Consider the following 27,752-nt stretch of genomic DNA (forward strand, 5'->3'; position numbering starts at 1 on the left):
CATTTTTTTGCTTCCGGAAACAGAAAATACAACTTCAGACCCACATGTAAAAACTGATAATGGTGCCAAAGAGCCCAGAACGTATTAACATGCCTCAAAGAGTAATGACAGAAACCAAGCATAATACAAATTATATTTAGTCGACATTTAACATCAACGTCTGACAAAAAAAAATAATAATAATAAGTAAATACTATGATTTGATAGCCAACAGAAACAATGCATGCTTAAACTAGACTGTGTAGAAATAGGCCGGGACTGTGACTAGACTGGGAACCATATCTAGTGATAAAAAGACAAGTCAGAAAGTGTGAAACACCCCACACAATCTAACAATTATAGAACGAGTATAAATAAGTGACCAATTAAGCGGAAAATTAGATGTTTTATTCGGTTGGAAAACAGAAACAACCTTATGTTACATAAATAAAATTCTTAGCAATCCTAATTAAATTTGGAAAGGATAAAAACATTTTGTTGACCGAAATAAAAGCCGCGGTACATTCCCTCAGTTTCATGAATAGATACTCTGACACAAGAGCGGTGCTCGTGCAACCTATCTTGCTGACGTAGGCGTGAAAGCTGATAGGAAACAGCCAATCGCCACTTCCCACATTCTCTCTGAACCAATCAGAGAACTATTTTTACATATAGCAAGTTAGACGCTCCCTTGGCACATGTGAGACCATGATGAAGAGGAAGCTGTGTTAAGCCGTATTTCTGAAAGACGTGTTTACATCATTCCTGCGAAAAACATTTTACAACATGAAAAAGAAGCAGACAGTAACAGAAGAGCCTGGAGAGGTAAGAGTTGTCTGATTCAGAGATATTCAATTTAGTAGTACGAGAGCATATTGTCAGTGTTGTGCTGTTGCTGAGAGCTTGCTTTTTCCTGCGATAACTTGTAGCATATAATTTGATCCACGTTTTTGTCCAGTGCAAACCTTTACTTTTTTACTGGAGTAGTTTTTAAATGCTAGATATCAATGCTAGTACCTCGTTTTAATTGGAATATTTTGGAAAGTTACGTTGTTTCAGTGTGTAAAACTCACAATGAATAGATTGTATACAGATCGAATACACACATACTGAGCCTTTAGTTCTGTTAACGTGTATAATTAGGGCTTACAGTAAAGAAAAATATAACACAGAATTTAGTGTCTCAGCAAGTTGCTCTAAAGGCTCCAACTGTCCTTGTTAATTGGACACCTTTTTAGACCACAGTTTTTCTTTCCACTCAACTCCCCATCATTATACTTTGAATCTCTCTGAATAAATAGCTTCTTTAGCTATTGCGTTTTATGGGTTACCTCCTTAATAAAGATGTGAATGGCCGTTTGCTGGACAACTTTCAAGTCAGTGGTCTTCCGTGGCCATAATACAGGTAATACAAAATTTCTATATGAAAAAGTTTCTTTCAATTGTATATTATATATATATTTGTGTGTGGGAGACATCAAAGTTTTACTGAAGTAAAACATTTTCATGGTAGTCTAATTTATTGAGATGCGTCTGTGTCAAAATATGTTGCATCACGTTGAAGTTGATCCATTGTCGTTTGTTCTCCAGATGCCTCCGTCTGATTTCTCTCTTGGTGATGGAGAAGAGCAGCTCGGTGCTCCGAAAAAACCCAAACGGGTGAAATCCGGTGAAGAGGAGGAGGTGGTCTACCATCCGGTGAAACTGTCCCGGAATGATTTATACAGACCGCCAACAGCCGAGGAGCTAAATCACCTAAAAGAAGCCGAAAGCCTGTTCCACTGCAGCCTTCTGAAGATGCAGGTGAGAGGCTTCTGTCCTGTTTCTCTCACTCTGAATCAGCCTGGAAGATCAGATTGTTTTTGTATTTCTGTTTTGATTGAGTCAGGCTCTTCATAAACCTTATTAAAATGTCTTAAGCTGACTGGCGACCAGTCAAGTCTGTCTTCATCCTACCAGTCAACTGAGTAGCTTTTGAATCTCACCCGCATCCCACTTTCTAATTCACTGCTCATGTGCTGTGTGTTTTGTTTTTTGTTTTTTCCATTTTGCTCCAGGTTACAAATTATGTTTGCTTCAGAATGCTGATTCTGCTTGTTGATCCCAGTCTAAGTAGGGATTTAGATCACAGAGGAATGACGTTTTAATAATTAATGTTACTGAAGTTATTGCAATGTAATGACTTTTTAAATTATGTGTTATTTTATATCGCTTAATTATGTGAACACATGCGAGCTGATGTAATTATATGTGGAAAAGCAGCATTTGATGCGATTACAGTTTAACGTATACTTTTAAGAAAAAAGTTTTAGTCATTTATGTCATTTTTAAGGTCTACATATTAAACAACATCAACTTATGATATTCCTGTTATTTTACTTCTATTTTTGCTTTAATTATGCATTTTTATATTTATTTAAATATTTCAGTATGTTTATTGCAGTTTTGAACAATTTGAACTAATTCCAAGTTCTTTTTGCAAAGGTGTACATTCCATTTGAATGACTGTGTCGGTGCCTATTTTGTGTAGCACTTTTCACTGTGTTTGAATGCATGAAAGATTTTTTTTTTTTTAAATAAACACTATCTTACACCTTTCATTAATAACAGATGGAGGAGCTGCTGAAGGAGGTTTCCCTGAGTGAACGGAGGAAACAGCAAATCGACTCTTTCGTTAAGACCGTCACCGAGCTGCTCGAGACTGTGCCGGTGTCACCAAAGGTTGAGGTGTGTATTGTTGCGAGAAGTGAACAGGCTTCACAGTGAGACACAGAGTGTTATCTCTGCTGCACGACTTAGGCTTGTCACTCAATCTCTCACTCTGTGCTCAGGTAAGCGATTTGTCGTGGCTGTCTGGTGCAGTCAAGGTTCCTTTTCTCCTGGTGCCCAAAGCCACAAAGGGAAAGTTTCACATGGCCCCTCCAGCTTCCGTTGATCTGATCGGGAGCTACCCCCTGGGCACCTGCGTTAAGCCACACATCAAGGTGGACCTCGCTGCTACAATCCCAGCTGTAAGCCATCCCTTTAAAGCCTCAATGTTTGTTTGAGCCTTGACTTGATTATAGTTGTTAAAAAAATAAATAAATAAATCTTGATTTATTGACAACAGTTCATTTTGTTCTTTCCTGTTAGGATGTTTTGCACCCAAAAGATTTCTTAAACCAGAGGTATCCCAGGAAAAGGGCCCTCTATCTTGCAGGACTTGCCCAACACCTGAAATCCTCGTCTGACGTCGGGGAGTTGCGTTATTCCTGTCTCCATGGGAACAGACTCAAACCGGTCCTGCTGCTGAGTCCCCCTGGTAAATAATTTTACCATGAACAGCCTACCAGATGAAATTCTTCAAGATTTTAACGATGTTGCTTATATTGTGTTGAATATACTATCTGAGATCAGATGTGTTTTGGTGACCTTTTGCTTTTGTTTTGTTTGGGTTTTTTTGGGGGGGGGGTTTCAGGCAAAGACTCTTCGAGCTTCACTGTCTGTGTTCATGTCTGCCCGCCTCCTGGGTTCTTCAAGCCCAGTCGTTTCCACCCCCAGAGGAATAACATCAGGACAGAGTGGTATACTGGACTGCAGGCTTCCAACGATGGTAGAGATGCCATTTATTTCAATTTAAATTCAATTATTTCCCATCTAATAACCACAACCTTTCCCCCCTGATTATCGGTAATTTGACTAATAGGTTCTGATCTGTCCATCCATTTTTGTGTCAGGTGTGACAATAATACAATTTCAGGGCATTTTAACCTAAAATGGCTATACAAGTTTGATTTTATTGCAGAATATTTTCTATGAGGGTCAGATTGATACTTTTCTGGTCAAATCCGCACTAATACCACTGGCAGCATGTACCACTCGCCATGCTTTCACTGCTGTTGTGGCCAAAAATCTCCATATTGTTTTCGTCCAAAGGTGACGTTTTGGGTCAGATGATTGAAACTTTGACAAAGTTGGCTTCTCCAACAGGACAAAGATCCAAAGCATGTGTTAAAACTCATTTTGGAACTGATAATGCAGATTTACATGAAGCTTCTGGAATGAACTCTACCATTTTCATGTGAATGGTCAAAAATCTGTATTTTGCCAGAAATTTGACTCCGACGGTGAGCAGGTAGTTTTCCTCAACTTCGTTAAGATTTTTCTGATTATCAAATGTTTCTCATTTACTTGTGTTTCAGAGAACAGCGAACCTCCGACTCCACACTACAACGGCTCTATTTTGGGAGATTTATTGCCGAGGGCTCACCTCCAGTTTCTGTCTGCCATCGGCTCCCAGTGCTCGGCTTTTTCTGATGGGGTAGCGTTGCTGAAAGTCTGGCTTCATCAAAGAGAGCTGGACCAGGTCGGCAGCTTGCACTACGTGGTTTACACGCTTTTCATATTGCTTATCTGTTCAAGATATGACAGCTGCATTTTTGTCAAAATGTCTTCTTAGGGTGCTGGTTGCTTCAATGGATTCCTTGCCTCCATGCTCTTGGCCTACCTGTTGATGAATCACCGGATCAGTAACACCATGACGGCCTATCAGCTGCTTCGAAACAGCTTGAATTTCCTAGGTAAAGTTAGTAGCAGCCTAGATCTGCCATTTTGGTTTCTGAGACTTAAATTCCACTGTGTGATTGTCGGGAATGCTCAATTCTTCTTCACCTTTTAGCCTCCACTGACCTGACTGTGAGCGGGATAAGCCTGGCCAAGGATCCCGACTCCACAGCTGTGAGAGAACTAACTCAAATGTGAAACACTTCACTTGTCCAGACTTTTACTTTTCAAAATCTAATATTTTTCGTTTCTTCTTTGTCTTTTTTTTTTTTTTTCTCCTGCAGCCGTCTCTTGCCGAGTTCCACAACGCTTTCCAGGTTGTGTTTGTTGACCCGTCAGGACATCTTAACATGTGTGCAGACATGACCGCTTCCACCTATAAACAGGCAAGTACTTCTAATACCAAAAGCTGGTCAAGTTACAGCGTTTGTGCCCAGTGATGTTAAGTGACCTGGCTTGACGTTTTTGGTGTCCAGCTGCAGCACGAGGCGTCGGTTTCGATGCAGTTCTGGGACGACCCAACGGTGGACGGCTTCCACTGCCTCCTCATGACTCCGAAACCAATGATCAGGACGAGCGACTGCGTCTTCCAGTACGTTTGAGCTCTTCCAACACAATCCATCTACAGTGCCCAGCAAAAGTGGCTTTTTTTTTTCCTCCCCTATTTTGTTACAATACAACCACGACTACCATTAATTCAGCTGGGTTAAAATGAATGAATTAATTGAAAATATGAATGAATTCAGAGTTCACCACCTAAATATTGTGAGTGAAGGGTCTGAATACAAATATGTGCCACAATTTTACATTTTTTTTGTGTTGTCTTGCATTTTGGATAAAAAGTACATTAGTAGCTTGATTACTCACCTCAGTTATTCACTTCAGGATATATATTTTTTTTAACTCAACCTAAGAAAAGAACTGTTCTATTAAACCCCCACTCAGGTTATGTGACTTGGTGAAGCTCCAGGCTACCTGTAAGAAACAGAACCTGCTCAGTGAGTCAATGGACCACAGTGGGAATTACATCCAGACTGTGCTGCCGTTTCTTCTGGCGCTGCTCCAACAAGGACTCGGCCAAAGGATTCACCTCCTCACCCACTCCCTGCCTCCTGACCCAGAGGTTGGGCAATTCTCTAAGCCTAGTCGAGTAAAATATAGGCTAACATATGAGCTTATATATCTTTTTTTTCTCTCTCTTTTCTTAAAGTGGTCTGTGGAGAGCGAAGCCCCAAAGTACAAGGCTCAGCCTCCCCTTTCCTTTGGTTTGCTCTTGAACCCAGAGCTAGCAGCTTCTGTCCTGGAAAAAGGCCCACCTGCAGACAGCCCCCAGGTAGTTATGGAAGTAATCATTTATTCCTCACTGAGGCTAAAGAGTTATGGTCATTTTGTCACCATTGAGGAGAGTTTAGATGTTGCAACACTCGTATGTAAAAAAAAATATATGTTTTTCTGTGCTTGAGTTATAGTAATAAAATTTTGAATTTCAAACGATTTCAGATTGCATAAAAACCTTACAATAAACATTATTCTTCATTATTTCACATCAACACTAAAACTTTTCTTAAAGAGGAATTTGTGTAAATTCTTTAGGTGTGTTTAGTTAGTTCCCTTTCATTCGAAATGAAACCCGATGTTTCAACTTTAAAAAGAAGAAACCGGTGTGCCGTCTCTCCGCCAGGCGGCTGAGTTCCGTCAGCTGTGGGGCTCTCGCTCCGAGCTGCGTCGCTTCCAGGATGGCGCCATCACCGAGGCGGTGCTGTGGGACGGAAAGAGCGCGTCCCAAAGGAGGCTGGTCCCCAAACAGATCGTCACACACTTACTGCAGCTGTATGTATTAAACTTTAACAGGGTTGATGGTAATCACTAATAGAAATGTGGCTGTTTAGTTTGGTTCGCACATTTCTTCCTGCTAATAAGGCCAAAGTAATTCATACTTCTAGCAGATTTATATTTATTTTACTACGTTTCTTATGGCTGGAAGGAATATTTAATATTTTGGAGTAGCCTAGCCAGAGTCCTGAAACTGTGGAGGGAATTAAAAGATTAGGGTGATGGCAAGGAGGTCTTCCAACCTCAAAGACTAGGAGCTGATGATCAGTGTTAACAAAAATCCCAGTGGGAACATGCATAAAGCTGGTCAGCAACTATAGGAAGGATTTGATCATTATATTGCCAATAAAGTTGTTGTTTTTTTTCATTAATTGAGAATGGTATATATTTTTAATTAAAATTTTCACATATTTTTCCAGCCTTTTGAGACATACACGCTGTGTCACAAAATACGTATGTCTTGGCTCTGAAAGGAGCCAAGAAGTTGTGAAAGAATTTAAATCTGAATCTGCCAGGTGTAGGAATAACTTTCAGCTTAACCACGTTACAATTCTAGAAATAGACAATGTATTTTTTTTTTCCTGTGGTTTTTATTCCAATTTATAGTCTGCAGTCTTATCCACTTTGTAACCAGATTCAGTTTTCTTTCGATTGAAAGGTTCTACATCACAGTGAGTTTTCTTTCAAAAAGTAAAATCCCCAGAATGGTAGAAGTTCCACAGCTAGGCCAACAGGCTCCCCCATTTTTATTATTATAAACTCAACCTGAAAATGTGCATAGACATGACATACAGAACTACATTAATGGATGACGATAATCTACATTTCCAGTGGAGGACAACATTTAAGATTGTTCCTGTTTTCTTAACAAAACGACGTCCGTGTTAAATGACATTGCATCACTTTAGGCCCTCATTTCTATCTGACTGCTACCTGTAAAAGCACAGGACTGTTTCAATGCTTTTGACAGCTTGATGCAAACTCAAGAGGTTTTCTTTTTTAAAGGTTTTTTTTTTTTTTTTTTGCAGTAGATGTATGCAGATAAAATGGCAAACTTAAGGACGGTTTCTTTTAAAGATGGTAAATGGTTAATCTTGGCTAATATTGGACGATATGCAAATTATATAATTATTTTATTTGTTAGCCATCGGTTTTCCACAACTCTGAGAATCAACTTGTCTACAACCTCTCTGTGACATGTCGTAAATCTTCTGCAGGTAACGGAATCATTTCTGGAAGCTTCACAAAACCTCACAAAAAATAAAATTGGCTCTTTGATCAGATCATTCATGTTCAGTCACAGATTCCAGTTCCTGTAATTTTTGTGAAAATAAACTGCTTAAGTTGAAGGTAAAACAAAAATAGGATTGCAGAATTACTAGGCAGCTGACTTCATATGTTGTTCATCTTGTCATCGTTTAACCAGCCGATTCTTTTTTTTACTGCGGAAAAACAAAATTCCACCCAGTTAATTTTTAGCTTCATCCAATGACTTCAGACAGGTAGAAACCAGAGAAATGTTCATGTGGAAATACTTGAAATGCAACATTGGAGTCAAACCAATGAATTTAACATGTTTTCACCTTGCAGTGACTTTTATAAAAAAAAGTTGAGATTTTAATTTGCCTCTCTTTAAAAATAATGGTGCCGCTTTATTAACTATACTCATGTCTTGTCTTGTTGAAACAGATTCAGCTGCAGACTTTGAACTTTAAAATAAAGTTCTTGCACTTTATTTTTAAACACAATCACATTGAGTTTTCAGCAGCCAAAACTTATCTTCTGAACATGAATTTATTCAATAGATAAGGAAACAATTATTTTTGACCATCCATCTATTTTCTTACACCATTAATCCACTGCTGCAAGAAAACAGTGCAGCCCGTTTTTGATTGTTGGAGAACAAAATTCTAAACCCAGACTATGATCTCGTATGTAGCATTTTCATAAAAATTGCAACTTTAAACAATGAATTGTCATAGTTTGCATGCAGCAACTAACTTAATACTTTCATTACATCTCTGCTTTTTGCTTCTAAATTGTGCAACAGCCATTCAGTGTATCCCTGCCTTGCTATATTGATGCATTTCTGTTGAGAAAGACCATCATGTTTACATGCTCTGGGTTAAGCCTTGTTCGCATCACCGCAAAGCTCTGCCCCGCATCCGTTAACAAAGACGGCAGCGACACGCCCGGTATGCACAGGTACTCTCTCGCCAGACTAGCCAGTTTTGGGAACCTCGGTCCATTCAGCCTCCACCAGTCGAGGGGGTTTATGTCGAGCGAGGGAGCGATGTCTCTCAGGTAGTAATCTACCTGAGCTTCAGAGTCCGTGGCATAAGACGAGCTGTAGTTGTCTCCGAGAAGCAACATCATGGTGTTTTTGGTGTTGCTTGGTGGTTTTCTGGCTGTGGCCGTCTGGCTGAGGTCAGGTGTCACCTCAGTCTCCAGTTGTTCGTCTTTGGGGCTAGCTGCGCTGGCATCCAGCTTCGAGACGAGCTCATGCAGCTTCACCTTGGCAGCCAGCCTCCCTGCTGGCATCAGGAAATTGAGGTGCTTGTGGCGAGGATCCAGCATGGAGGCGATCAGAGCCGGGTTGGAAGCCAAATCACTGGAGTCCACCTGCAAATAGTAAAAATCACTTTAATAACTGTGCAAAGAATTTTTGTACTTTAAGGTAAAAATTGAGCTTTAAAGACAGACTACCTCCATGTGATCTCTTAGAGATTTCTGCACTGCGAGTTTGAAACTCGAGACTTGTTCAACGTCGTTTTCTTTTGGAACCAGATGCGTCTGGACGAGGCTGAACGTTATCGGGTAGATGTTTGAAATGGACACCTCCGTCTCGGCAGATATGACCGTCGTGGCCCATTTCAGAGTCGCCAGGACAGGCGTGAAGTTCTCCATTACTTGCCAGCAGTCGTCTCCAATCTCCAGGGTCTGGGCCTCGTGCTTGCTGGTGACCGTGCGGTCTGAGAGGACGGCTTTAATCGCCCACCGTTGCTCCAGCAAGCACTGGAACATGTCGCAGACCGTGTCCCACCTGGCTCTGTTGGACCTAATGAGCTTGTGCTGCGGTAGGCACATCTGCGCTTGCTTCTCCTTCAGGGCTTGGGCCGCCGGCGAGCTGTGGCTGAAGTGCCGGACCAGTCTCCCTGCGGCGGAGATGATCTGGAGAACGTCCTCGCTCAGGCCATCGGAGACGGCGAGCTGCAGCGTTGTGGCGAAGCAAGAGACGTAATTCCAGGTCACCTGGGCAACGCCCTGGGTTAACTGGATGTTTTCTTTGTCGTTATGCACACACGCAGGAACTTTTCCTGCAATCATCCAGGCCTGTGTTGTACTGAACAGCTTCTCTGCGACACACTCTGCGGTGAGCTGGCCTCCTGAGGGCAGCTTGTGTGTGTGGAGCACAGCTGACTTTCCCTGCCAGTCCTCTGTTATGAATGAACAGGACACTGTCATGTACTTCTGAGATGGCATGGCTGTCCAAAAATCAGCAGTGAGAGCCACTTTCTCCACTGTAGCCAGCTGCATCCTGAGGTCTGCTGCCTTCTCTTGATAATGGCATTCAATACTGCGCGTGATCTCATCAGCAGAGGGCACGTTATAGCTATGCACAATATCCGCCAGCAGCTCCCTGAAGCCGTCCCCGTCCACCACGCTGATGGGAAACATGTCCTTCTCTATCATGTTAGTGACGAGTTTAGTTACCTGTGCCTGCGTGGGCATGGCCACGCTGTTGTTCTGCGGGTTCTCCGTGTGCTTGTTTTTAATGTGGTACATCATGCTGGTGGTGCTGCTCATGTATTTCAGCTTAGTGTCGCATAGTTTGCAGTGGACCTCCTCGTCCACTTTGACGAAGACGTCCCACACGGAGCTCCGCTTGTTTCTCCTCCTCTCCGAGGGCTCCCGCTCCGGGTTGAATGCGCTCTCCTCCTCGGTGTCCGGAGCCCTCCAGCTCGGCGGCGTCTCGCTCCAAGAGCCCCTGGCTGCGGACCGCAACGGAATGGACACGTGGTGCTTCGCGGCCATGTGGGATATCATGGTGCTGGTGGCTCCGCCGCAGTACTTGAGTTCGGCGTCACATTTCTTGCAGCGGACGAAGTTCGCGCCCACTTGTTCAAAGTAGCTCCACGCGGAGCTCCGTCTCCTCACCGTGCGCTTCATCCTTTTAAATCAGAATTTAAAAGCCAAACTCGCCGTGGTGACGCCCCCTCTTGCTGCTTTAGACGGCTCTGGCAAACAAAGGAGTTAAACGACCAAAGGCTTCTTTTTTTTTTTAGCAAATCTTCTGTTTACGGGTTGTATTTTAAAAATGAACAACAAAGCCTTTTTTGTTTTTCTATCAGACACGCAGGTATCCCAGAGTCCTGTGTGCGTTTTGTCGGGACCATGGTAGATGACGTCATCACAACAGGAAATGAGGTAAATATTTGAGATTGAACCATTTTTTTCATTACAAAAGCTGCAAAGCCTTAGCTTAACTTGAGTTTGTTTGTTTTTTATTTAAGTGAAATTTATTTATAGCGCACATTTCACAGTACTATGCGGATATGTTTATCAAAATGGATCTGAATGTTACAGATGGCATTAAATAACGATTACAAATAATACTGTCCTATTATTTTTGCAGCACTATGACGAATTGATGCTTTTTGTTTTAAATGATTGACAATATTGGTAATGTTTTAATTATTTTTGTTTTAAGGTTAATTTTTTGTTGTTCTTAGTGTAAGAACTTCCTACTGACCAATGATATTGCTTTCGTTATGTAGCACTTGCTGCCAGTGCATGTTAGTTCAATTGGATTTTCTTTCTGTATATTATTCACAATAAAATATTTGTGTGAATAAGCCAAAAAAATAAAACCTTTTTGTTGGCTATTTGTGTTTAGATTCGTCCAGCTGAAAATCCAGTATATATCTTAGTTCAAGAAAGTCCTAAAGAAAGATAAAACATATGTAACAGAATACTTGTGCTTGTATCTGCTTTTTAGAACAATTTCCAGTGTTTGCTTTATTAGATTTATTCAGATCAGATTTTTGAAAGTCTGCTCCTTGTTGTGCTTTTTAGGTGCCTAGTACTGGGGAAGAGGAAAGTTTACTTGTTGTGCAGTCGTACGATGACCTGAGCAGGAAATTGTGGAAACTGGAAGGTCTGCCACTTTCTATTACTGCAGTCCAAGGAGCCCACCCTGCCCTTAGATACACACAGGTAATACTTGTCATCTATAATAGCAAACATCTCTACTACTTTTTTTATGTTTAGATGAACTTTGCTTCTTCTGTAGTTCTAACTCTTGAGCTTTGCTTTCCAGGTCTTTCCTCCAGAGCCAGTGAGGCTGGATTATTCCTTCTTTGAGCGAGAAAAGACTTGTAGGTTCTTGGTCCCAAAGGAAGGCAAACCTTGCCCACATTATCTCACCCCCATAACAGGTTGGTGCAGCGACATCCAGCAGTTGATGAAGAAGTTTTCTGTTGTCAGATGGTTGTGTAATTTAACCTGGGCCTTACTTGTTAGTTATGACTCTTTTTCAAACATGGGCATAACTTGATTTCTTCTAATCAAACATGAATTTTACCTTAGTTAAAATTCTTCCCAAAATGCAGTTCCTTTAACTGTACATGTCCCCAACTTTTTCTCTTTAATGTATTTTAATGGGATAGGTCAGCAAAAGATATAATTTGTGTGTGAAGTGGAAGGAAAGGATTTTACTGGTTTTCACACTAATTTTTTCCTGTTTTTTTTTTCTGTAATAAGAGTCTAATATTGTAGCTTATCTTTGTACCCAGGTCCTCATCTGTTACGCCCATATGAAAGGTGGTGTAACCCATTACCTTCAAATGGGTAATGGGTTACATTAGACTATATAATGGGTAGATAGTCTACTTGTGTGCAATTTTTAATCTCAGAATAAATGAGCACATTTATCAGAGAACCAACCAAGAGGGCCATGATGACTCTGGAGTAGCAGACACTGCACAGCGACCCCAAATGTCTAGAAGTTGTAATTGCAATCAAGGGTGGTTTTACAATGTATTAACTCAGGAGAACTGAGCATTAATACACTACACTGTTTTGATTTTTCATTATAAGAACGTATTTGTAACCCAGCATTGTTTTCCTATGTGCTATTTTGTGTTGAATTCATAAAACTCAAGTAAAACACACCAGTGTTTGGGGTTGTAATGTGGCAGAATGTAAAAAAAAAAAAAACGTAAGGGACGTATACACTTAAATACTCCTCGCTTTCTTACTGTTTTTTTTTTTGTTCTTACAGTTATTTGTCACATGGAGGGGAGTGGCAAATGGCCTCTTGACCGAACTGCAATCCGCCACATTCGAGCTGCTTTCCACATCAGCCTGGCAGAGATGCTTAAGAAGCACCACGACTATACCTGCTCGCCCTGTCCCACTCACGTAGATGTGTGGAAGGTATATACTGCTGCCATTTTAAAGTTCTATTGAAGTTTTGCTATTTGGAGTTATGTAGAGTTTGCTTCCAAAATTATTATATCTGATCAAAATTGCTGGCTGAATATCATAATTTGTCTGTTGTGTTGTTTAATAAGTGGCATAATTTTGTTTTTAAGCATTTTTTAATCTTCTTTTTGCTTCCAGGATGGTTTGGTGTTCCGGATCCAGGTGGCGTACCACCGCGAGCCTCAGGTGCTGAGGGAGAGTGTGAATGCTGAAGGCCTGCTGGTTGTCAGGGACAATGAGGAGGCTCAGGTTCTGGAGATGACCACTGTTCACAAACCCCTCCTTACAAGCACGTTGCATGGGTACGTTTGTCGAGTTTGCATTAGAAACTTGAGTTTAGAGATCTTTCATGTGTCTTTTTTAATTATTATTTTTTAAATGTCTCTTGAATTGGTTATGTGGTAGTTGCAGGTCATTTCTCCTTCCAGTTTCTTCACTGTTGTCCTACCTGCTGCTCACGTGTATCTGCTTTTCATCTCTTTTGTCGTTGTCGTTGTTTGAAGTCTCCAGCAGCAGCAGCCGTGTTTTGGAGCCGTGTGTCGCCTGGCTAAGCGCTGGCTCGCGGCTCAGCTCTTCAGCGAAGACATCACAGAGGACACAGCGGATCTGCTGGTGGCATCGCTTTTCCTGCAGCCTGCCCCCTTTACTCCTCCAGGGTAAACGCTAGTACTACTTTTTAATCATTGGTCTAACTCTGTCTCCCAGCAGTTGGCCTGCTTTGTTCAGTAGGTCATGTGAATGAATTTCTCCCTCTTCCGCAGCTCTCCGCAGGCGGGTTTCCTCCGATTCCTTCGTTTGCTCTCCGCCTTTGACTGGAGGAACAACCCGCTGGTAGTCAACCTCAACAAGCAGCTCACAGGCAGGTTCTCCCTCACACACACACCCCCCGTTTCTCAACCGCAAAACAAACCCCCGGCCGACCTCTTTCTGTTTACACTCCCGGCATGCTTTCACATCCTCCCTATATGAGCCGATGTTTCTATGTCAAGTTGAATTGTTGTTGGCCTCTCTGTCACGTGCAGCCGCAGAGTACACAGAGATCAAGAATGACTTCATGGCCTCCAGAGAGTCTCTGCCCGTCATGTTTATAGCAACGCCTAAAGACAAAAAGACGTCTTTGTGGACCAGACGGGCACCCAGCGTGCAGGTCAGCAAAAACACAACATTTAACAGGTTTTATGAGAAGAAATGAGTCAGGCCAGGCTGGATACTTAAAATGCATGTGTATATTTTAGTTATTTTTCACATTTTTTACAGTGGACAACTTTTTCATTAGACTTTTTAAAATATGCTGAGAATTATAAACAGCGGTGGAGAAAGGAGTTGCACGTCCTGGGAAGTGAGCAGTCACATAGTTTTCCAATCCTGGATCCTTTTCTTAAAGCGCACTGTTCTCCTGGATCACACTGTAAATAACGCAACACAAGTTAGAATAGAATATACTTTATTGATCCTCAAGGGAAAAAATGAATCATTAGTAAATGCTTTTTAATCAGACTGAGTTGTTGCATTTCTTACCGCTGGCAGATAGCTGTGTTTTTTTCTTAGAGCTGGGAATTGATTGTGTTGAAGTCTTTCCAAAACCTGATGTAAGTCATTGATCTGCAAAACCAGAATTTAATCATTTAAGCTGTAAGATTACTCCCCTCTTCGTAATGGCATGAACCTATGCCAAAGTAACGAGCATCAAATAAAGGCGAAAGCAAAACTTGTAGCTCACCAGCTGCCTTTCGTTGCCATCCTCTGTCGTAGTGAAGTAAGTTAAATATTTCGTTTTGTACTCCTGTCCTTGAGTCTGAGCGAAGAGTCCAGTGGCACAAAGTTGCACATAAAAGAAAAGCGCCCAGCAGCCTCCCATAGTGACCCAGATAGGTTTCCTGTTGCTCTCCAACAAATGCAGTCTTAATAAGCGAGCTTCTCTTTTATACCGCCTGCAAAAAGAGCAGGATCTTAGAGCTGTGACGTGTTTACAGTGATGTCATCGTGAGGAAATGGCACGGTATCCTCATCTAGTCTTACAAAGAGGTTTGCGGAATATCCTTTTAGTGTGGTCTGACAATGATAATTTTAGATAGACTGCCTAGCTGTTTCCCTGGTACTGCAGTTTTATTTACATGTTTATTACATATTTGAAATGATTATTTCTATTCATTGTCTTATGTTTGATAACTATTGAAAATCAATCATTAATTCTCTCTGAAAATATGAATATTACGTAAAACATATTAAACAGACATTTTTTCATACTGAAATCTGGCGACACATGTACTTGGAGTGAAATGTGTTGATTTGACAGTAGTTCATTAAATGGTCATGGATACCTCCCTCAGGCAGGATAAGACACACCAAAGGTCAGCGCCAAAGAAGATTCTAGGTCGGTATTCAAATGTTGTAAGACAACCCACATTGCCACCCTGCATAGTGCTTTATCCAAGCATTTTAATGGAATGTTGAGAGGAGAGGAAAAGTGTGATAGAAGCAATCCTTGAGAGGATTGCTAAAGAAACTCCATTGGAGTCTGTGCTTTAAGAATCCCCTCACACAGGCGAATCCAGGACATTCTGTAGGAAGCCATCCTATCTGATCCAAGTCCAAAGTCGTGGCACTTCATGCTTACTTCTGCTGAAAAGCTTTATGTAAATGCTTATGTAGACTTGGCACATGTCCACATTGACAAAAGTACCAGGATTGAGCTTAATGTCTTCTTGGACACTAAGCAGGACTCTCAGGAAGAAGATGATTCATCAAACCAAACGATACAAACAAGCTGAATGCTTCCATTCCACCTCAGCAGATCTGGACAGGCTGATCACCTGCATGCCAGATCTGGAATACAAGCCCCAACCAGTTCCTGAGGGGACACTGTGCACACAACATTGACACAATGAAATTTCTATTGCAGCTGTTCGGGCCTTATAGTTTAGTTTCACTTTTTAAATTGATTTTCTGAAAGTTGTTTTTAATGATGTTCCAATGTATTGATGTACAATATTTACAACTCTCTGATACAAAAGATATGAAATGGAGTTTTGTTTTAGACAAACACTCAAGGAAGTTGAGCACATCACAATCGTTCATCCCCGTAGAAGAAGTATTTCAGTTTGAATTTTGATATTGAACTCCATTTTTGTGATAGAAACGATGTTTATAGAAACATTTCTATACCTTAAGGCCACAAATGTGGATAGGATATGCTGCAACAGGCACGCTTAAAGTGCTGGTCCAGGCCTGTGACTGCAGGTTTACGTCTTTGTTAGTAATAGAGAACATATATGCTACAGAGTTTCTCAAAAGTGAGGCAGCTTTTAAACAAAAAAGTGAGATTCTAAGCCTATTTATTAAAAGCCATGCTGTTGCAGATTTCCAGGGGGCACGGGGAAAGAAAAAAAACAGACTGAGTAGCCTGTTTACTCCCAAACTGATTCACACTTGCCCATGTGACTTAATTTAAAACTAGCAAAACTCTTTGATACCCAGATGTTTCTGCAGTTTTTCTAAAACACCACTAGAGGGAGCTCATTAACGAATTATTCAGTAATCAAGAAATGTTTAAATGGCTCATTAGTTTTAAACATAGCATAGATATCAGAACCTAAAATATTCACTTAGGCAGAATTTCTATCTTCAAAGCTGATTGATTTTTAATCTTGCTTTGTAGTGTTTTAAAAAATGATATTTTTGAGGGAGAATTATTCTTAAATTATTTTCTTTTCAAAATGTATACATATGTTTGATTAAAGGGACATTTTTCATTTCTTAAGTCACACAGTCTAAAACAGCAGTAAAGTAGAATGTGATCTTTTTTTTTTTTGCTTGTGTTGCTTTTTAGCATCCAATTATCTTTATCATTCTGTGTGAGTTTTTTTGTAGTTGTCAATTTGAGTGCTAATCAACTCTTATGGAAACTGATAAAAGATGTATTTCAGTAGAACCTCTTTTCAGTCTAGAACGTCTTTGTTTCATGCAACTTCAGATGCTTCAGCGTGTGATGACAGTGGCTGCCGAAAGCCTAAAAGTTCTGGAACATCAGCTAATGGACGGCAGCCAGATGCAAGATGTCAGGGTGGGTGCCTGGATTCAATCACAAGCACACTCCTCGTAGACGGTTATTAAAATGGATGAGTTCTGACTAGAGACACACACCCCCTTAATGCTTTTTGTTTGTTCTCCCTTGCGCTTTAGGTTATAATGCGTCCTCCACTTGATGCCTATGATGTCCTAATTCACCTGAACCCGAAGCATGTTCCTCTGCTCAGACATGCTGTGGACCCTCCAGCTGTCACGTTCAGCAGGGGAGTGATGAGTAACGGTGCGGATCAGGCTGGAGGAGCGTTCCCTGTCGTCGACTACAACCCTGTGTCTCTCTACCTGACAGAGCTCAGAGTGAGTCCTAAACTGCCCTGCAGACATATTTTTTCCCTTTTGACTTTGATGGGAAAACCCAGAAATATTACGGGATTGATCAAAACAAAACAGTTCAAGTAAAAGGTGCTTTTTGTAGAAACATGATGACTTTCTTCCTCTTTCTCCTCAAGAGAAGCTGTATTTGTGGAGTTTTTGATTAAAAGTTATCCCGTCAGTAGACTTTTCCACCTGAGCGGTGGATCTGAGCAACTCCTACAGAGTCGTCATGAGCCTCTTGCCTGTTTCCGTTATCAACCCTGTTCCTTCATGGCTTATTATCGGTTTTAAATTTTAGGTTTTCCTGTGGTGAACAACCTTTTCCCTTAACAATTGATTGAGATTAAATTACACACGTCAGCTGGGCTTACTCTAATTAAGTACCTTCTGAAGGCATTTAGTTTCACTGGAGCACATCTTAGGGGATCCAAGTAGAGCAATCGAAAACACACCACACTTAAAAATTTTTGTTCATTCAAAGCAATTAAATGTAACAGATTCCATCAAGGTCATAAATATTAAATACTTTGTCTTCTTCCTCATAAAATCCTAATGAATTATTTTTTAGTTACATTTTGTCCAAATTTGAAAAGTTCAGTGGGCATGAATACTTTTTGCAGTTGTTCCCAGAAACCCGAGGGCGATTTTTCAGTAATGCTTCTCAGACTGCATGCATTACACTTTTCCTCGTATTAAAAAAACCCCAAAAACAAACACGTTTTTGAATATAGTGTTTTAATTTTGTGAAAAATATGACCACATTTCTTCATCTATTCCATTTTGCTTTTACAGGAGGCGTTTGGAGACCTGGCCCTCTTCTTCTGCGATCCGTATGGTGGAACAGTGATCTCAGTCTTATGGAAACCTAAGGCTTTTGTCCCTGCACCTTTTAAAGTAAGAACCCTGCCCACCATATCTGCCATTAACGAGTAACATTGTTTTCAGCTGTTGGAAAAGCGTTTTGCAGTCATCCTTGTGTTACAATTTGTATCATTCTGACTGCCTGATGTTTTGACATTTCCTCTCAGACGTCGCACATGGCGGCCCGCAGCGTTGAGGTGACAGGGGAGGAAGTGAAAACCATTCCCAATGTGGAGGCAATCCTGGAAGACTTCCGAGTGATGGGAAAGGGCTTGGTGAAATCAGTGGAAGCAAGAACTGAGAAATGGATGTTTTAGACTGAAACGCCACTTTTTTTTTTCTTTCTTTTTGAATATCTTGAATAACTCTGTCTCCTTAGCAGCCGACGTTGTAATTCCGTTTCTTGGAAAGACAGCCTACATGTTTGTTTTTTTGTAAGGCTGTTTCATGTTTTAATAAATTTATGTCAACCTTTTTGGCTTTAAATGAGATTCTTGTCACCATTTCAAACATTGGCGTGTGGTGTTTTTAGGGTGATATGCAGGACAATTTGTCCTCCGAACTTGATGTTGACATTGACATCCAGGCTTTTTTTTCCAGGGTGGAGTCTTATACAAGAAGTGTCCAGACCAATGCAGTTTCATTACTCACTGTTTACGTGGGGAAAACTGTATGTGCTAATTCCACCTACATTCCTAATGCTCTTTACAAGTAGACCTTGAACGCCTCTTCTGATCACTCCTTTGATTTATCGGAGCAGATTATGACCCTGACGAGGCTCGGCGCAATACTGGGAAGTTTAGAAATGCATCTGCACATGTTTTGCACCAGTGTGATTGTGAAGAACTTCAGAGAGCTCATTGTTTTTACCCATCATGCTGCATTTCTTGTGCAGTTCCTTGGTAATTATTTACCAAAAACTGGTGGGGAACAGATTTTTTATTTATTTATTTACTTATTTTTTTATAATACTGACCAATTTCCACCTTCTGGAGATTTTTGCACATTCTTTGCTTAAAGCGTTCAACATCTGTTCTCTGTTATTCCACTTTATTAATCACATAAATCGATTCTTGTGTGGATTTCTTTGAGTAGATCATTTATTACATATATATGGTACTAACTTCACGTCGATAGGCCCGTTAAATGTACATTCAGAGACAAACCTCGACGGTTTCAGACCTTATCTCATGTTTGATTTTTAGCTTTTGTTATTGTTTCATATGCCAAGCAATAATAAAAGCCAATCCAGAGAAATGTGGCCAGTTTTGATCTTTATCCAACTTATTTGGAGCATTTCTCATTGTGAGACTATGGAATCATTCTAGATCAAAAATCAAATGTATAAAGACTGTAAAAGACTGTAAATTTATTATTAATATTATTGTTTTGATTCAGTTAACTTTAAAAAGAGCGTGCAGTAAGGCAGCAAACAACCCGGCTGACCTTTCGTCAACCGAGTTGTCAGTTGAACTCACTGTGAAGCGTGTCATTTTCTAACTCAAACTGGTTTCTGTTTTGTTTTTTTCGTTTGTTTGGTGATGTATTACGTTGAGCATTGTTTTTGATACACGTCGTTTCAAACAGAAACTGTAGTCAACGCACCGTCAAGCAGAGACATGTGTAGTTGGTGGTTTTAGATGTCTTGCTGTATGGGATTCGAGGAAATGGCTGCTCCCTCTTTATGCTTTCTTGGAAAAATATCAAGGTAGATAACAGCCACAGCCCTCAAGGCACAGCTATCATTCTGGGCCATTAGCTTTAATCTTTCAGCACAAGGCAGCTTTAATGCCCTTATGAATGAAACTTCGAAAGATCTATTTTGGCTTTAGACTGATTTAGTTTGACAAGCATTTCTAAGAAATGACTCAAAATGTGGCCGAGGATCGTGCAACCATCAGATTATCCATCCTACAAAATCATGCTGACTTGTAAATAATAAGGCTGGGTTTCTGTTGGGGTAAATGTTTAAGTTTTTTTTTGTTTTTGTTTTTTTTATATATAAATTAAAAACTAAATAAGTGTATCACAACGACTGAAAGCCTAAATAAAGTTTTAACAGGACACAGATGATTTAGGCAAAAGGGGGGAAGATTCAAAGGAAATTAATACGAAACTATGCCCTTTATTGGGATTTCCAATAAAGGTGGGTTTTGAGAAGGGACCTAAGGAGGGTCTCTGCTTAAATGTGCTTCATCATCTCAAACCCTGAGGGTTCAGACTTCACACTCTCAGCCCTTTAGCTGACCTCTGAGAAATAGATCAAACTCCTGGATGCAGCTTGCAAAGTACGTTCATGTGCAGCATTATGGAGTCAGAGCCAGGAAGGGCCACGGAGAGCCTTACTCCGGAGTGAAGCGGTGTGTGGAAAATTGATTCTGAGACACTGTTGGAACCAGAGTGAACAGACTAAAATTAAAGCAACATCTCCTGGCTCCTTGGCTAAAACAAAAAAGAAAAAAACGCTCTACCTTGAGCTCCTCACCATCTGGACCCGATTAACATGTTTTTGGTTGAGACAGGTAAAAATGCTGCTGCAGTTTTTTTGCAAGAACGGTCAGATAAAAGCTTTTGAACTGAATTTGTTTTGCTGCTGTTTGAAGGGAGAGACGTCACCTTCACAGAACAATCCTGTTGTTGTATTTGAAGACTGGAAACAGAAGGAGTCAAAACCTGGGTAAAGTTGGCCTCACAAGTTGTTCATATGCTGATATATTGTCACAAAAGTCAGCATAGCTGTAAAGCAGTGTGGAGAGGATACGCTGTTTTTATTTTCTTATTGCATTTTCATCATTTCTTAGTTAGTTCATTGATTATTGTGGGCTTTTCCGTCAGTAACAGAGTGATACTAACTTTTTTCTCACCTTCTCCCATTTGTTTGGTGTGACATGGTTGGCGGCAAAGATTAGGAGTAAATCGGAGAGGTTTCATCTGGATATCGAATTGTTACTGATGTATTAAAAGTTCCTAACAGAGACAAATCATGGATTATTCTAGAATTATTTTTTTGTTTGTTTGTTTTTTGCTTGTTTTATTTTTTCCAACTTTGATTTCCAACAGAATTTTCCCACAATGAGGTTTTGAAGCTCTTTACAATACTGAAGAATTACCCAGACATATGTTATAAGGTCTGTTTTTAATAGTCTCAAAAGAGATTCCTCCCTGGGGAGAAACTGCAACGGTGATCTAGACGATTCACGCACATTCGCATAATCCAGAACATTCCTCTACAGGAGGAGGACTCTGGAATGTACCACATGTAAACAAACGACCACATTCCTTCTTAAACTTTCAACACTAATCGTATTAGGAGAATTTATTCTGCTGAGTGTTGAACAGGAGCGAGAATTGTTGTGTCTCACATGGACATTGATATTTCTTAAACGACAAAATATGAACTAAATATGAATCTTTCAAGCAGCTGGTGCAGGGGAACGCTTCAGCACCTCGGGTTTCTGAGCAGATTAAAATGAACCTGTGGAGCCTGTCGGCCACGGGAACAGACTCAAATATGTGGACTGAGCAATGGTCTTAGGCAAAGGTCTTAGCAGTGTGGTGTTTGGTTTCTGAAAATGGCTGTTGTGACAGCTGGTGAGACAACATGCTGGTGGGTCACTTCTTAGTGTCTCTTGGACATTTCCTGCAGCCAGCGGTGCGCTACAGTAGAGTCTGCCCGCTTGAAGGCTTTTCATTGTCCAAGAATGCGGGAGCAATCTACAGACAGCGAGGGCTTGATTTACCACTCAGACTCAAATTTTGAGGGTTAAGGTTAAGGTTAGGACTAAGTAAGCCTGTTTTGGAACATCTCAGATTATGAGGTTCTGTGTTTGCTTTTGTGCCCCATCCAGCGGAAAACTCCAGCAGGCACAAGCGCAATTTGCTACCAGGATGCGAATCAGCAAGTCCAAGCCTGAGGCTGTTGTCCCTTATAAGGTGAGTTTGGTAGCTCCCAACTTAGAATAAATTACGTACGCCTTCATGAGATGTGTTTTGGCCCCCATTCATGAAGAAATTGGTAGGAGAATGACTAGATAATTATAGAATAACTAAAGATCTGAGCAATGATACTTGTTAAACAGGAGAGAGGAGTTCACAGCATGCCTGGAAACACCTTCTGGTGCGAGAGTGGTCTTGTTATCTAAAAAGGGGATCAAATGAGAGTCGATGTTCTGCTATGCAAAAGGTCATCTAAATGGGTTCCAATATTTCATCAGGACACATTCTGGACGTTTCCCAAATGAAATGGGGATCAAAATAGACCAAGGAAATGTCTTGCCTAGCTTCAATGAGCTACGCAAGACATTATTATTAAAAATAATTGAAGTTCTTACTCATTTTGTTAATGTGAAGTAAAACTTTAAGTAATGGCATTTATGTTTTACTGATATCAACCAACTGAATATCACCTGTATTTCACATCGTGATGTTACAACTGACTATTCAAATGACCATTTGACTATTTTTTTTAAGTTGGACATAGCAATTTTTTGTTTTGTTTTGTTTTATTTGACCAAACTTGGCAGTTTTTCTTCAAAAAAAGATCATTTTTAACACAGTACAAATTTGACCACAAAATTCCAACCTAGACAAATTGATGCGACTGCACGGAGATGATTTGCTGCAGTACAAGACATGGGCGTACTTAATGCATCCTTATTGTTGTGTATCCTCAGTTGTACACAGTTCCTAGAATTCGTTCCGTTGACTTTCCAAGAACTGACGTGTGCTTGTATTCTTTCTTGCCAAGACTTGATTTCAACGTTCAATCCCTCTCCTTGCTGCCTGAACTTGCTTTTTCCAAGAACTGAGACTATACAGAAAAAAGTGTCTCTGGACGGTTATCGCACCTTAAATAAATATGCAACATATGCAAAGAGATAACGCACCTGTATCATTTTGCCTGAATTCTTGATGTTCTTTATGGGAGGAATGAATTTACAACTTGCTTTTTACTTAGACTTTGTCTTTATGCTAATGAGCGTGCCCATGTTTTGGGATTCAGCCTTATGTTTTTGTGTGTTTTGGAATCCGTGAAGCGTGACAATCTGCCTGTCAGGGTCTTGCAGAGATTTATCTAAGATTTCAGTTGGGCTGGTTCCACATTTTAATGAAAGGATAAACAATCCTGTATGCACCACAGGTAGTGATTAGATCATGACAGAAACCTTTGTTGGTGAGGTCTCTGCCAGGGAGGCTTTTGTTTAATTCTCCTTTCTAGAGAACTAAATCAACTTCAGTTGACCCCAAATATTAGAAGGGTAAAATCTATTTTAAATGCATGTTGCTGGTGCAGATCTACATTTAGGTACAACACAGCAGTTTCTTTCTTTTGAGTGAAGACATTCCGTTTTTATCTTTTAACAATCGAGTCCCCTCAACCTCCCAACCCTCACAAATATGAATTTTGATTTTTTATTTATTTTTTTGTCATATTTCAATCACGTATTAGAAATGTGACCAAACATGAAATTGCAAACATGAAAGACAAGGACTCATGGTTTTCACATTTTCATAAAAATTAATATTTGAAAAGTATGGTTTCCAAATGTGCTCAGCCCCTTTATTTAGGCACCCCTAAATTACATCCAGGACAACCAGCTGCCTTCATAATAGTAATTAGTATCCACTTTGTGTGTGATTTATCTCAGCTTACACACCTTTTCTGTTGACGCTTCACAGGTTTGTTAGAGAACATCAGTAAACAAACGGCATCTGGAAGGGTGAGAAATCCAGCAGGCCAGGCAGGAAAAACCTCTTGACGTAGATTAGAGGGGCGGTATTATGTATTTTCCAGGAACATCGGCATTTTATGGGATACCTACAGTTGTTATAAAATCCTTGTATCAAACATTTGATGCCTTGTCTCTTTAAGAAGCTCCAACTTTTTCCGACATTCTGCCTTCACCACATCATCACAACAATGCCTCTCATTGTGCCATTTACAGCTGTCCTCAGGAGCGTTGCACTGAGAAGTGTTTTTTATGATAAGCTCATCAGACTTGCAGTTCCACTACGCATTACCCAACTGCTGCTGCCACTGGTGGAGCTGAGTGGGGAAGGCCCGTCTCCCCAGAGGGTTGCTCTGTGAGGAGACATGATGTAAAGTTAAAAAGCCAAACAAACAAAGGTCAATTTTACCTGACCCCACCGAACCAGCATTATGATACGGGGATGTTGATAGAACAATAGATGGAACTAAACACAGGCCAATCTTGAAAGACTATGGAGAGAGAAGAGTGCCAAATTACAATAATTAAATCTATATAAAAAGTGAAAATGTAATTAATTTATTAAAAATGAAAAATAACTTAATAAATATATAACGCTGTGTGCCTCTTTATGTAATACGATAGTTTTGTCAGACTTTACAACTAAACGTGCTAAAGCAGCTTTTAGTTTTCATGCATCAAAAATCTGAAATAATCTTCCTGTTCAGTGTAGGAGTGCACCCACCCTGATCTGATTTAAAACAAGGTTATTAAAACAAGGTTATTAAATCAGATCAGGGTGGGTGCACTCCTACAGTGAACAGGAAGATTATTCCAGATTTTTGTCTTAAACTTTTTTTAACCTGATTAATTCTAACCTGCTTGTGCTTTTTCTTAATGTATGTTGTCTTTAACTTCTTTGAGGCGTCTGTAGCTGAAAGATGCTATTTAAATAAATTTCCCTTGCCTTGGCTAGTGTTTAAACTGCTCTTTGACCTACTGTTTGCACTTGTTTGCTGTGAAATGAATGTTGTACCTAGTTGACTTTGATGGTATGGGTAGGAACCATTTGGGCTTCTATAAATGTCCCAAGAGAACCGCTTGGTATTCTTGCAACTCCCACCGACACAAGACCTCTGTGGAATCTGCAATCTGCTATGGCATAGTAAAATAAACATTTTGTGTTGTTCATTTTACTTATCACTGAAAGGTTTGAATTATCTTTGGTACTTTGTCTTGGTCTATCACATGCAATTCTAACAAAATGTGTGAAGCTGGTAGTTGTAATGTAACAAACGGAAAAGGCTGATCACTTTGTGATAACTTTATATGGTTCCCAAAGGCTTAATTTTCCTAGATTGACAAAGGAAGAAGTAACAGGTTACTTTTTCCTTTGCCATCCTGATAAAATGTGCAGATGCTGTAAACAACCAGATCATTTTAGCGAGTAGTTTTGCAGACACAGCTGACTAAAAGTTATGCCCCCGTCCCTCAATAAATCTTCCATTACCTTTCAGCGCCTGTTAGGTCTTCCATGATGGAAAACAACAGGCACACTGGCATGCTCAGTAACAGTCGTACACATCTGGTAGACACATTGTTTACTGGATCACCCATAACAACCTTTAAGAGGGAAGACACAAGATACTAGGAAAACACAAGATAGAGGCTTCGTTATTCTAATGACTCATTATCCTGGGAGCAAGGTGGCAGAAGTCTCTTAGGGAAGTTGTGCACCATGTCTTTCTTAGTATCGTTTATTTTTTTTATTTTTTTTATGGTGAGCCAAACTATTCCAGGAAAAAGATACCTAGAAACACATGGCTCAAAAATGCAACTCTTGCTTTAGTTTTGACATCACTCTAGAAGCCGAAAAATATAGAATCACAAAGTAAAACCATGTGGACAAGTCAGAATCAGAACCTAAATGTACCTTTAACGCTTTGAGGTCCCCCTCACCTTTAAGAAAATGCACTTATCATCTAGAGATACCAATTAGGGCCAAATTTTATGCCTCAGGTTTAAGTTGTGTAGAACTGAATATGAAATAGGAACACAACAAAATTCAGTAAAGCAAAGAGAATACTTATTCAAGTAAAGAAATTAAACTTCACAAACACTAAGGATCCTTTACAGAAGGTGGCAGTATGCCGCAGGAAAAAACACTGAAGAAAAGTGTTTTGTTTTCAGTTGTTGGTTTAAGATCAAGAAGCAACCGCCAAAATATGTTTGTTGAAGCTAAAACTAAATCAGCTATACAGTTTTTAGTAACACATTCCCCAATGAAAGCTATTTGGATATAAATACAAAGGAGTAAAAATCTGCAGAGGCAGGGTCATGTTTCACAGATGTAACGCTCTAGCGCTTACATCTGTGAAATGTAAGCTGAAATCCAACATGCAATAAGACTTAAATTGTGTAAACCCAAAGATAAAATCTGCTTCGCTAAATTGTTAGAGTAATAATACTGAATATTAATGAAAAGAAGAAGAAGAAATTGTGCAAATCTAATGACGAACGCCTGGCAGTTATGTCATGACTCAAACTCCCTTCAGCAATGCAACATGTCAATTTACAATTCATTGAGAGAAAATGCTCGTACATGTTTTTTGGTGAAACTCCCCATGTCAGTATCGCCATGTAATTCAACAGAAGTATTATTGAAATTGCTCAGGGACGCTGACTCAGCGTCGAGTTCTTTTAAAGTTGCAGCGGAACTTAAAATTTTCCCAGATTTTTTTGCACTTCATCCTTTAGCAAGATCATAAAACTTGAGTCAGTGAACCCAAGTTTTCAACTGTAAAAAGGTGCAAAATGAATGGAAAAATACAGGAAAGGTACTGATATGCCTGTGAGTAATGACATGGGCATGTCTGATTGGTTTTAATTGGAACCACATTTCTATTGAATGAGACAGTGCCATGGGGCTGATGAGCTTTCAAAAGAGACAAAAGAACCGATCCGATAAATACATTGAGAGAGAACAAGCGACGATTGTTATGTAAATGCATAAAACAGGCATGAATTACATTGCAGATGAATTTAGAGCATCACTGCAAGGAGCTCAGAAACTTAGGATGTCAAAGCTGACTGAGGATGTGCTGTATTAGGATTACTCTTATTACAAAAGTGTTGACCTATTTAGACAAAATATTTAATTCCAGTCTAACCTTATAATCCAAATAGTTTTTGGGGATGGAGGAACCAGCCAATGTTAGGTGCAATTTAGTTATCGACCAAAAGTGTAAAAGAATGCTTATAAATTTAACTCCTAGAAAAAAACATTTTTGGAATTTTATACAGACTTTTGTATTTGCTTACTGACCACTTTATCAGGTGAACCTGCTCCATTACTTTAACACAAATCAATCCACTTAGGTTTCTACGGGTGGTGAAGACTAAGAATTGAGGAGGAAGGGGATTTACAGTTGATATTTTCATGTCCAGCATGTAGGTAGGCTGCATGCTGCTTGCTTGTATACTCTGTTTTGATCAGACTTGTTGATAATTTGGCTTTGAACGTATTTCAATGCTTTTCTGATTAATTTTGTGCTGCCAAAACTTACAGAAAAAGTTGTTCACCTACTTTGGAAAGTTTGTGCTTAGGACTTAAAATGACATAAATTGATGACTCACAAGTGTGTACCTGAGCACAGCTAGCAAAGCTCTTTACATAACAGCTAGGCTACAGGGGACCAGTGGAAAACCTCTTTGTCACCAACCCTGTGTCATTATAAAGGAATAAAAAGCCATAGGTTAAAACCAGAAAATGCAGATTTGATAAAACATGATGTGCACAAACAACAATACAGTTTTGACAGACATGCCAAAAAAAAAAAAAAAAAAAAAAAAAAAAGTCTGGTAAACTGTATGCAAAATGCTACATATATATCACTAGTACTGACATAAATACACACAGTAGGTTGACAGGAGACAGTGAAA

General features: G+C 40.0%; 2 protein-coding genes across 2 annotated transcripts; one reads left to right on the forward strand and one right to left on the reverse strand.

The window, feature by feature from the left end:
• Window positions 1–642: 642 nt before the first annotated feature.
• Window positions 643–18,591, forward strand: nol6 (nucleolar protein 6 (RNA-associated)). Its single transcript, XM_015042749.1, has 26 exons — window positions 643–804; window positions 1,570–1,782; window positions 2,590–2,706; window positions 2,811–2,990; window positions 3,112–3,280; window positions 3,437–3,571; window positions 4,161–4,324; window positions 4,418–4,538; window positions 4,637–4,695; window positions 4,806–4,907; window positions 4,998–5,113; window positions 5,467–5,644; window positions 5,732–5,854; window positions 6,203–6,351; window positions 10,707–10,782; window positions 11,431–11,571; window positions 11,675–11,792; window positions 12,638–12,792; window positions 12,979–13,142; window positions 13,344–13,496; window positions 13,602–13,699; window positions 13,863–13,987; window positions 16,814–16,903; window positions 17,023–17,223; window positions 18,034–18,135; window positions 18,270–18,591. The coding sequence occupies exons 1-26, from the start codon at window positions 766–768 to the stop codon at window positions 18,417–18,419; spliced, it is 3,438 nt and encodes a 1,145-aa protein (XP_014898235.1). The 5' UTR covers window positions 643–765; the 3' UTR covers window positions 18,420–18,591.
• On the reverse strand, window positions 8,065–10,700 carry LOC106953758 (zinc finger BED domain-containing protein 1-like). Its single transcript, XM_015042750.1, has 2 exons — window positions 9,061–10,700; window positions 8,065–8,976 (listed from the first exon to the last, which is right to left on the reverse strand). Exons 1-2 carry the CDS (start codon window positions 10,522–10,524, stop codon window positions 8,428–8,430), a joined length of 2,013 nt encoding a protein of 670 aa, XP_014898236.1. The 5' UTR covers window positions 10,525–10,700; the 3' UTR covers window positions 8,065–8,427.
• Window positions 18,592–27,752: the final 9,161 nt, after the last annotated feature.

This window comes from Poecilia latipinna, unplaced genomic scaffold (genome assembly GCF_001443285.1).
Source record: "Poecilia latipinna isolate Pla-1442-1.1 unplaced genomic scaffold, P_latipinna-1.0 Scaffold600, whole genome shotgun sequence".
NCBI classification, from domain to species: Eukaryota; Metazoa; Chordata; class Actinopteri; order Cyprinodontiformes; family Poeciliidae; genus Poecilia; species Poecilia latipinna.